The sequence below is a fragment of the Triturus cristatus genome, chromosome 2_2 (genome assembly GCF_964204655.1).
Source record: "Triturus cristatus chromosome 2_2, aTriCri1.1, whole genome shotgun sequence".
NCBI lineage: Eukaryota > Metazoa > Chordata > Amphibia > Caudata > Salamandridae > Triturus > Triturus cristatus.
In genome coordinates this window covers 1,093,170,433-1,093,182,650 of record NC_140582.1, presented here as the reverse complement: position 1 = coordinate 1,093,182,650, position 12,218 = coordinate 1,093,170,433, and the positions used below count along the sequence as shown (strand labels likewise).

Genomic DNA, 12,218 nt, shown 5'->3' with positions numbered 1-12,218 from the left:
AGACCTTGGACATGTAGCTTTGTCGTCACCCACTCAATACGTAAGAGGAGTGGACTGGGCCATCGTACGCAGGTCCAGTGTGGGCGTGTGAATAATAATTCCGGGGTTCTGGGCGTGGTTCAGTACAGGAAATGTGCGCATGCATGTGTCTGTCGCAGTGTGGGTCTCCTTTGTGGGGTGTAGGTGGTCTCTGATGGAACTTAGACACCCACGTATATGATCTAGTTCGGCTTCCATGAGGCCGGACCCCACCTGCACCTGTTCGGCCACCTCCTTTTGGCAATCTAACACATGGCATTGGAATGCGATGTGTGCCTCGTGAAGTGTTGGGAGCCAGCCGTGGTGGCAGGTGCTTCCTGCTGTGTGGTCTGTGCAGGGGCTGGGGTCTCCTCTATGTAGCATGGCTGCCCTGCTCCTGGAGGTGGGTTGCCTAAGTTGTCCATGAGCTGTTGTAGGGCGTCAGTGTCGAAGTGGTGGTGATCCTCTCCAGCATCACGGATGAGTTTTCTGGTCTGCTCTTCTGGAGGTGTTGCTTGCCCCTCTGCAATGTGAAGGGGAGATGCATTTTGACATTGTGTTGACATATATGTTTGCGCATTGTTCTAGTTTACAGGCAGACTGTATGACAATGTACATTGTGACTGTTTGGGAGGTGCTGAATATTTGATGCGGGACAGTGGACATTTGGACTATATGATGGATGTGAGCTTGTACATGTATATTTCCATCTCACAGTTTCCTACTATGTTAGATGTGATTGGCCTGTTTCTACGCATGAGTGGACCCAGTTGTGTCCTCTGTTCTGCAGTGTAGGTTTTGCACTTTGTACCACATTGTCGTCAATGTGGATGTGCTGTTATTGCTATGTGTGTGTGCAGCATTGTGGGAAGGTCGCCCCTGCAGCTGTGATTTTGCTGCCCCTTATCCCTCTGAGGTGGTGTGCCTTTGACGTTTGTGCTTTTACTGTGCTGAGATGTTGGCGATTTGGGTCATTTGTGCTCTTGGACGGTTATTGTACTCTTGTGCATGGTTTGTCTGCAGATGTGTTGTTGACGTCAGGGCTTTTTTGTGCACGTGGATGTGTCAGAGTTAGACCTGCTCCTTTCCGGATGTGGTCCACACTCAGCCACCTCTGTGTCATTGCGTGCATAATGTAAATGATGATTGTAGTGCAGCCATGCTGATCGTCATGTAGTGTCACTTGCATTGTCAGTGTGGCTCACAAATACGCATCCGTGCAGGGTTTCGCACGTGTGCATGTGTTGGTTGTGGGATTGTTGACGTGTGGGATGTGACCCCTTTGGGAACATGGTGGACGGGGGCCTACTTGGTTTTTGTGTGTGTGCTGCAGTGTGCCACGGGGATCAGGGACATGATCCAGGGTCATTGTGGGTGTGCAGTGTGCTACACATCGTTGTGCATGTGTGACATTGTGCCCATCTCCCCCCATCCCCCCAGTCCCTGGTCGTTACTCACCCTGTTGCTGTTGTGTCAAGTTCTATCGAGCTGTGTCTGGACTCACAACTCCTTGCACCGTCTCCACACTGATGACTGTGGCCTCCATTTCCTCCAGCTCTTCCTGTGACGCAGGACTCCCACCTCCTGTCGCCATTGCTGCCTCCCTGTTGGCAGCGGATTTGGCTTTTCACATCATGCCAGCGCGTCTTGGCCTCCTCCATTGACCTCTTCGACACTCCAACTGCATTCACGTTTGTCAAATTGAAGTTCAGTTGATGGTAGTGTTCTGTCACCTCCGTGACGCTGATCTGATTTTCCTGTGGACTGCACCCCGTTTTCCTCTTCCTGTTCTCCTTCGCCTTCCCCGGCCCCGAGGTTCCTTGCTGGTGGTCTGTGGGGCTTGTGGGGTTCGCGTTGGCCTCTGCACTCGGTCCGGGTGCATCCATGGTGCTACGCAGTTTATTTTTGTTTCCCTTTGTTTTTGTTCTGCTTTTATGGTGCCTTTTCCCGCTTGACGCGTGGGAATTTCAGGTTTTTGTATCGCGATTGGCCTCATCGCAACTTTTTTGGGATCGTGTTTCAATTTTTTGCGGCGTCGTGTTGACTTTGTCGCGGACATTTGACGCGTTATCGTGAGCCTATCACATGGTACCGCTGTGTTGAGAATACGACGTTAACACAGCGTTATTTTCCCACGATAGACTGCGATGTGAAGAGTTGGGTTAAGCTAATTTGGCGGTAATTATCACACGTTCTTGAGACTATCCCCCAGAAAGTTTTGTGATAACATTATATGTACATTAAAATATGACAATATATATAACTGCATTACGAGAATATTGTTGACGAGAGTTGCTTATTTGGAAATACTTGACATAGTACAAAAATGTTTCTGTAACAGTTGTGCAAAAATACATGCATCTCAGAGTGACACATTAATGATTTGTTTTGAAAACGGAAACATGCAAGAGATGCTTATAATAAATATTTTAACAGGACTTAATACTGATGCATAGTTCTTAAAGAAAACTAATAACTGAAATAATGCACAAAATCGAAATGCCTTTATGAAATGTGTTCTTAATAATAATTTTGAATTTCAGCTAATTTTCATGTAGGCCTCAAAAGCTTTTCCTGTCCTGCGCAAATGTAAAATCATACAAAGCAGTCACTTCAGCCACTATAAGAACTTTCTTTGAAGTTTCTTTTCCGTATTGGTTAACAAAGGACTCACTTCTTTCTAAGAAACATACTCGATAGAAATGTACGAATATTATTGCAAACCCAGGGAAAGGCGCTTGAGAACGGATGGACTGTGAGCAAACTAAAGTTCCACCTACTTCAGTGGAAGTGACAGAAGAGTAATACAATTGAACTTAATGAATCTAATGAAATTTGCAAAGGGATTATTTGATTCTTACGGATTTTTGTGATTTACTAATCACCCCAAAAAACGGCCCACAGCGAGTGGCCAATGAGAAATTGATACATTAAGGGGTGTAAACCAGGACCTTTTTGAAGTATAATTGCTCCATCGAAGGAGGAGTCGGAGCTGGCTGTCATTTTCCATTTTCCCTGCCTGGGATGCAATCAAACTGACTTCTGATTCCTATTGACTCTCTTATGCTATTCCCATCTATACTGGGTGGCAAAGTCCTTAAATGAACTGAACTGTCCTTAACTGCGACCCTGGAACATGTACTTTGCCAGCTGTTAAAGTTGAGTAGGAAATAACCTTTCAGCTGAAGGGTTAGCTGACTCCTGTTGTGGCTTGAGGTGCTGCAGTTCAGACTTGGCCAGATCTATTTGAAGACAAACTGAATCGACCAGCCTTGCTTTGGTTTGTAAGATTGGTAACTTAATCTCGAAACTCATTTTGTTCCAGCTGTCTTTTAATGCTCTGTACTGCATTGTGAGACTACATTTACTAGTGATTTTGTCATTAAATCTGATTTGAAATGCACATTTTTGATCTGTCCATCCAAACTGAGGTTGTAGATAAATGTTTTTCATGAGTTACCTTTATGAATTCTATCTCATTTTTTTAGACATATTTCTTGTCTCAGGGTGTTTGTATCAATGTCTGGGAAAAGCTACGAAATAGGTTTTTGAGATAACAATTATTTAATTCCAGGTCCTCATAGAATAATTGTTTCACATTCTCCAAGTATTCTGGTCCCTGTTAGCTCAACAACAAAAAAACATTGAAGGACCATGGTTCCCGGTATTCAGGTAGACAATTGAGAATTCTGTGTGTTCATAAAATAGGATGAAATGGGCCCGATGATTCAAAGTTTGGTTTGATGTAAAGAGAAAAATGTAGTTAGCTTCACGCTGTATCAACGGTTATCATTAGCAAAAAAGCATTTGTAAGTTCTCAAACGAGAAAAAGATGACGTGAATATTTAAGAACTAAAAATATTTTGTCTCTTGATAGATAATGGCTACAAAACATGTTTACGCTGCAGTTTATAGAAGAAGGGAGGCTCTTTGTGGCAGTAAGAAATACAAATGTGCCAGTAAAGGCCACAGGCAGTAGCTGGATGGCAGCAGCAAATGAGAAATATATCTGTAAAATTGAAGCATGGCAAATGCTTCAGCATTTGACCTTAATCTGTCCAAGATATGACATGATATACAGGAGATGGTTAAAGTGTGTCATGATAGATAGTACGATATGCAGGGAGGAAAAAATGATGGTCTTTCTCTTAAGGAACTGAAATGATGTGTAAGGGTAGAGTGTTGACATTGTGGAATGTGATAATGTCATCCAGCCAAATTCCAGGAGGGTCAGTTACTCTTGGGCCCCCGTTGACATGGACGTGTTATGCTTCGACTAAATAAACTACGACTTCTCGACTACATTTTGTGTGGAGACACCTATTACTGAAGTGGAGATGAGTGGGACAGATACACAGTGTGAGAAAAAGACAACAGCAGGGGCCAGAGGGACCATTATCAGAAGGAAAGCAACGTGGAGTGATAGAGCGAGATTTACTGTAATTGGAAATGTTACCAGAGGTGGGAAGCAATGTTAATTTTAAGGGTTTTGTGTTGACCCTGGAGTTTGGACTATCGACTGACTTTTTATTTGTAAGGTGCATCATGAAGCTTATGATTTTTAACCAGGCCGCGATCCCAAGTTTCAACAACAACTTGCCTAGACGCATCGAGCCGGGACGTTCATCCATTGTTCTTTCGCAGCGCATTGCTTAGTGACAAATCAATCGAGCCGCTTCGAATGTAGCCACGTGCGAGAAGCTCGAGCACAGCCTGAGGTATAGCACGTGAGGCAGCGCGAGTGTGGTTCGACTCGCATTAGTATTATGGAGGCGTGAGCGCCGCACAGCGCATTTAGCTGCCAGTGTGAAACGGCTAGCATCCAAAGCAGCGGAGTGGCTGTGAATGTTAGCAATCAAATGGCACGCACTTACTGACAAAGTCCTACGTGTCATCCTAAGCTGTATGATGACCGGAAAGTCTCTACCGGAAGGAGGTTATTTCTTGCTCCAGTTAGTGTCTCACCGTGCAGGCAGCACCCCTAGTGGCAACGCGGTTCTGCATACCAGAAGTGTCAACAGTGATTGGCACACTATAGACAACTGTTTTGTGGTGTTAACAGTGATTTGCACGCTGAGAAAAAAGATATAAATAAAACCCACTGCGCCATCACTGATATCTCGTCACGATTTGCAAATGATTTTTTTTGTTGGGGATGTAAAATCCAATTCTGGCTGTTGGTGCAAATCGACTACAGATGTCAGCGATTTGCACGCTTTTGCATGTTATGAACAGCTTCCATTTGCTATTATAGCATTGTAGTTTTTATTACGTTTTCTGTTTTTCTTTGTAAACAAAGTATGCAAGTAACACCACCTGCACTATTTCTGCGAGACCCCACAATTAGAGGGGAAGTTGTGGATACAATCATTTAAGGCCTATTTAGAAACTTTTGATGCACACAAATTTAAACCAGAGAGAATTTTTATTTGATGTATTGCTATTTAGGGGTGGAAGGCCAGAATGTTTTTGATCATCTACCCGGATATGAGCCTACTAATGAAGAGGAGCTTGACAAGTTTGATACAGCTATGGTTCAGTTGTATAAATATTTTTCAAAAACAAAGAATGTAGTAGTTGTTAGGTACAAGTTCTTTACTAGAGTACAGAAGCAGTCCGACAGTATAAATGGTTATGTGACCGCTTTGAAAGTGCTTGCGGCCAAGTGTGGATTTGATGACTTCACTTCTCAGTTGATTAGAGATCAGCAAGTAGTAAGTTGTAGTCACAAGAAAATACAGGAGCGGTTACTTACATGTAAGAATCTAGCTTTGGATAAGTCTGTAGACATAGCTAAGAGCATAAAGAGTTCTTGAGAAGATGTGAAATGTTTAGAAGAATCATTCAACAAAGTGTCAGTATTAGAGGCTGTAGTGGGCAAACCGATGACTATGCCTGATCACAGGAAAAGCAGGGATGTGAGTAAACCTAACATACCAGTATTTCAACAACGGGAACTTAGTTGTTATACACGTGGCTCTCCTAATCATGTTTCTACTTACGAGTACTGTCCAGCAGATGGTCAACAATGTACAAAGTGTGGTAAGGCGGGAAATGTGTTCAAAGTTTGCAGAAGTGGCAAAAGTAGTAATGTGCATTGTGTGTTCAGTGAACAGTTTGAGGATAGTGGATGTAACAAACACGAGGCACGTAAGGAATTAGTTTTAGGAATTGTTGTGTTACAAAGGTTTCAAACAACAGCTGGCTCAGTAACTCTTAACAGTATACAATGAGGCACTGAGTACAGGTGAATTACCACCCCCACTTTCGGAAGCGTTGCTGACAGTATTACTAAAGCCAGGCAAAGAACCAAGCCACTGTACTTCATATTGGCCCCTCTCGCTGCTAAACATAGATAATAAAATCTTAGCTAAAATCCTTGCCACTAAGCTTTCGTTATTGATGGAACAGATCATCTCAGTTCAGTCCGCATTCGTGCTACATCGGTCGACCTCACTGAACCTCCGCACTATTTTCTCGTTATTAAATAAAGTCTCCCCAAATACCACTGCAGCAGTTGCCCTGTTGGATGCCGAAAAGGCATTCGACTCACTAAAATGGCCCTTTCGATATGCAGTCTTACGTAAACTGGGCATCCACCCTCCCTTCCTGGCCTTGGTTAAGCTACTATACACCAGGCCTTCGACCCCCCTATGGGTAATGGCGTGCTCACAGATGCCTTTACCCTTTTTCGGAGGCACCAGGCAAGGATGCCCTTTATCCTCACTCCTTTTCATAGTCGCCATGGATCAACTGGTTTGTACTTTACAGGATAACCATGCGCATCGTGGGGTACAATTAACATATGGCCCCCTATTAATTTCCCTATACGCAGATGATATACTGCTTTTTGTTAGACACCCGCAGGAAAATCTCCCCCATTAATGCAGGAAATAGCACAATACGGAGACCTGTTACGACTCCATATCAATTGGAACAAATCAGAACTCTTTCCATTGACAGAAAGCGCCCATGCATCACCTATGGACCTTGCCCTCCAGTGGGCTGCAGATGGCCCTAAATACCTTGGTGTACACATACACAGGGACAGGGACCAGATTCTGCAACAAAATTATGGCCCGGCCATGGCCTCTCTTACGGCGCTAGTGGATCGATGGATCAAATTACCCTTCTCCATGGCAGGACGTACAGCCATAATCAAAATGGTGGTACTCCCCAAGTTCCTATACGTATTCATGGCCATTCCCATCCCACCCCTGCAGACATTCTTCCATACTCTGCACAGCATTCTATAGTGCTTGGTATGGGCGGGGGGTCACCCACAAATTAGTTGGGACACCCTCATGCTTCCCTTTGACCGAAGGGGATTTGGGGTCCCGGATTTCCGTTTCTACTATCTTGCCGCCCAGTGCCATTACGGTTACTGGTGGTACCACCCCTATGCACGCATGCCATACACTAGCCCCCAGCGCGCGCAACTAGAAGAACTACTCCATTCACAGATACTACCTTAGGGCATACCACTGGAGACCCGAGATATCCATACTGTCTTCACGACATGCTGGGCATGGCGCAGAATCCGACGACTACTGAGTGGGGGCCTTTTATATTCGGAAGGTCTTCCCCTTCCCTACAACCCATGGCTACCCCTCACCAAGGAGGCTCTGGTCAAATGTACACTAGACCGTTACTCATTGCATATAATAGGTGACCTATTTCCAAATGGCCAGGTCTTGCAATCAACTGACACCATTCCAGCACAAGATATTCCCTATATGGATCGGTTTGTCTTCAGGAGACTGCCCAACACCTTACGCTTCCTTATGCCCACTTACCCACTACCACTGGACGACTTCCCACCCCTGCACATGTTGATCACGGCCACAGACGGAAGCCACATGACCTCTAAGCTCTACCATTCCTGCATGGCACTGAGACAGGACACCAATGCACGAACGTGTGGCAAGTGGGAAAGAGAACTAGGGACACAGTTCATGGACCAAATATGGAGTTACTGCTGCAAACAAACCAAGAATGTTTCCATCAACCAGAGGCACATGCTACTGAACTTCAGATACTTACACAGGTATTACCTCTCCCCAGCCGACATCGTTACATTTTCCTCCTCAAGTCTAATCGATGTAAAAAATTAGACGCCCCTGGTGTGGATTTCGCGGAATGTCCAGCAGTGGCCATTTACTAGTAAGCTATATACTCCCACATTTTGGTTATGTCAGCCCATGCCATGTCCCCAGAGCCTCTGATGGCCCACTGGGGTACACCCAGAACATCCCACACACAATACGATTTCTAGTTTCTATGGCGCTACTACTAGGGAAAAGGGAAATAGCCCTGCATTGGGGCTGCACCAGGCCACCTACTGTACCAGACTGGCTGGAAAGCATGAGCTGCTGCGAGGGCATGGGGGAAGGCTATGCCAATCTACAACCTCCTACATCCCACCCTAGGGACATCAGGACACCCTTCCGCACATATCTTCAAACCTTAACACTAGATACCTCTACTCCGTCCTCTCCCTCCCAAAACACTACGCGAGGGGAACTCCTGCCATATCTCTTAATGGATCTCCTGTGAGATACCACGGCATCACATTAACCTGTCTAACTGTATATTTTATAGAGCTGGCTCATATAGTATATGTTAACAATCTTTTCATTTTTGTTTTTTTCCCATGGGAATTAATGTTGTGAATGGCTGCTATTATGCAACTGTCAACTGCTTTACTGTTTAAATTCTAAAACTCAATAAAGACAATAAAAAAAATAAACGGTATTTTTGGAAAAAAATGGATTAAAACTGCAACAGCAGAGCTTTGCAGAAGAAGTGAAAAATGTGCCCATCCTCATAAATCACCGAGGGCCCAATTGCACAGATATATTCTGTGTCTTACTCAAGTAAAATCAGTAGCGATGCCCCTCTTTTAATCTTGATGAATGGAGGCAGTCGCCACTCTCATCCTAGATTTTACCTCCCACCCCCCAGACAATAATTACAAAGTTAGGGTGAAGGTAGGTATACCACCTCTTAGATGACATGATCCCTGCTTCTGCTCTATCATGGGGACAGACACCAGTCATCAAATCATCAGGTTGAGGCACGAGTTGCACAATTTTAACATGGCCTTGTAGGGAAGACGTATGCAGCCGGGCGTGGGGTGGTGGTAGTATGCACTAGTTCTAAGGTGGTGAGAGCTCCCTTATTTGGGATTTAAGATTAAAGCCATGGCAGCCATGTTTGTGCAAGCGCAACCAGGTAATCCAGGGGGACTCCCTGAGCCACCTGGATAAATTCTAATACCCCTGATTGTGGAGTCTATTGTAGTGGTATGACACGCACACAATACTAGCAAGAGATTCTCCTCTGGTCAGAAGGTGCTGACAAAACCCCATGGGATGCAATACTAAAGATCACCATGGTGTCCAGAATCCAGTGGGCCTTGGAGAACGCGTGTGATTCCTTTGCACACTGTCTGCTCATGAACATGGAACTGGGGAAGACTCAGATATTCTCCAGGACCTGTTTAATGTCGGGCAGCTAAGCATTCTGCCAGGTGGCCTTCGAGGGTAGCCTCAGCACTAGATGCTTGCGATGCCATAAAGATCTCCTTCACTGCCCCATCCACCCTCTACCCTGGTCCAGCCACCTCAGGAAATAAAAAGTAATACCGCTATTAGCCATGGAAGGAAAATGGACTTCAAGTTGGCCTAATTAATTCTCTTTTGAAAGGCATGTTAACATAATCATAATAACTAATTCATAATTATGCAATACCACTACACCACCTCTTTCACAGATAAGTCTAGACACACATTAGATGACCCTCCCACAAACACGTTCCTTTTCTGAGGTCTGCGATGGGATTACCTAAAACATGCTCCCATAACAGCGTCAGATGACAGGACACCTTTTTTCTGTCTGCAAAAATTGCAATAGTTACATGCACCCCAGATTTTCCAGACGGATGCCGTATGCATCCCTCTGGAACACCAACCACTGAAAATGACCACTGCCCGACTCAGGTATTCAAAATACTGTAACATAACATCTGTAACGTGCTCAATGGTTTGGACTTCCTTCAGCTACTTCTCAAGCGTGCCTACCTGGATATCCATTGCAGACGCCAAGGTCGACCGAACGCTGCCTGCCAGTGAGAAGTCGCCGCGTTGAACGGTCCTGTGGACAATGTCATTGTTATTCACTCCGACGACGATATGAACTGGAAGCCCCATCTTCTGAGCAACGCATCCAGCTGAAAGGAAGAGCACAGTTAAGGACATCCTTTCATTCTAAATGTCAGAATTACACGGAACTTAATCTACTGGCGAGTATTTACATTTCAAATGCAATTGGCTCTCTGCATTACATTTGCATTCGATGTTTCGGATCTGAAAATTGAGAGGTGTCTATGCCATGGGGAGCTGAGAAAGTAGCCCCAGACTGTTTCCACCTCGATGTTTATTAGGAGGGTGTCCTTTTACTATATCAGACTGTGTGTCAACAAGGAAAGAGAGTTTACTTTCCCACAACTGCTCTCCTCGCCATAGTTGATGCTACATGGTGGCCAACCAGTCACAAACCAATACAGAAATTAACTAAAAGAATATAACCCATGACAGCGTCCATGCAAAGTACACTTTGCAGAGAGGGGGAGTGTGTGGGGGGGGGGGGAAGGAGGGGGAGGAGGTGTGCGTGCATGTGTCTTCAAATTGTGCACAATAGTTTACAATAAAACTTGACTTTTGGGTACTACTATTATTGTTCCCTATTGCTTAGTTTTCCAAAAGTTTATGTGAAGTAACAATTGTTCCTACCAGCAATATTTCCTGCTCCGCCTGTGGGCACAACAATTTCCACAAGAGGCAGCGGGCTCGGACCCATGGACGGAGTGCACTTGAAGTAAGCATAGAAGAAGTGGGAAACCTGTATCAGGATGCGAGACCAGTTAACGGAATTCAAGCTCATTAAGTTATGTTTTACTACAAAGTCATGGTCTGCGAACAGCTTTTTGATGGGGACATCCAGGTCATCCGAGGTGCCGTCCGCTGTATGGAGAAAGAAAAAGAAGACACTTGTCAATTGTATAATGCATCTTATCTTTTGTTGAGCAGAGTGGTACTGTCTTGTACAAAATGTCCAAGGCCTCAAAGCTAGGGCACGTCACCTGTTAACAGATAAGTGCTGGCATGTCCAACAAGGTAGAATATCCCCATCGAAGCAGCGAGAGGTGGGACACGGCCAATAATGGTAATTCTGCGTGGCAAGGATCTAAGCATAGAATTCCAACATACTTATAATCCTTTTCAGATCAGATTTCTCTACAGGAGCTCTGGGTGCAAATATTTCAGCTAAAATTGAAGTATAGTGTGGTTGCCCCACCACCGTTCCTGGGAAGGAGGCCTCTGTGGCCTCATCTCCGAGGCTAGATGAGGTCCTGCAAGAGAACAATACAGGCCAACAGGTCTCAGCCAGCGATATAGCTGCTCCCTGCATTCATGGCTCTGAATTCATGTAACATATAGTCTTAGGGGCCGAGTACGAGTTTGGCAGACACACCGCCAGCCCGCCACGGTGGCGGTCGAGAACAGCCGATAAGCTGGCAGCATCCCAACCGCTGCATTACAATGTTCCCGCAGGGCTGGGGGTGTTTGGGCGGTGCAGTCTTGGTGGCGGCATGCTTCAGCTCTGCGAAAGAGTAGGAAGCCAATGCCGGCCATAATGCGGCGCCTACAGCCAGTCGGGCACACTGTTTAGTGCATCATGTGATGCATGGAAAACAGTGCTTGCACCAACATCATTGGCATTGGAGGGCAGAACACGGGCACCAGCCACAATACACATGGGCTTTTGTGCTCTAGCGCCATTTGTTTGGCTCATTAACTGCCTTTTCGACAAGTTTCGCTATTCCTTCTAACCTGGATCACTCGGTTCAAACACGCTGTCTTTAACAAGGTTAAATGATTGTCATCTATGATTAACCATGGGTAAACCATAGTTACTTAATCAACAGGTTACTATCAAGTTCTACTAACTATCAAGCTCTACTAACTTCTTTAGTGTTTATCAGGGTAATTGGGCTGGGGCTTGCACAACCGACCCAAAAGTTTGCTTTCATATTTTAAAATTATCAAAACTGTGTACATTGATTAGAAGCGCATGAAAAAAACACAATTTTAAAGAAGGTGCGTTAGTCATATGTCACTCGGTGGACCATATTTCTT

At 45.0% G+C, this 12,218-nt stretch overlaps 1 protein-coding gene across 1 annotated transcript in view; it reads right to left on the bottom strand.

Annotated features, from left to right (window-relative positions):
- Window positions 1-12,218, bottom strand: part of THNSL2 (threonine synthase like 2) — a 135,038-nt gene that overhangs the window by 33,893 nt on the left and 88,927 nt on the right. Inside the window, exons 5-6 of the mRNA XM_085642646.1 lie at window positions 10,812-11,042; window positions 10,101-10,249 (exon numbers count right to left, since the gene is read on the bottom strand). Of these exons, the coding sequence (XP_085498772.1) occupies window positions 10,101-10,249; window positions 10,812-11,042 (380 nt within the window). The remainder of the gene's footprint in view (window positions 1-10,100; window positions 10,250-10,811; window positions 11,043-12,218) is intronic.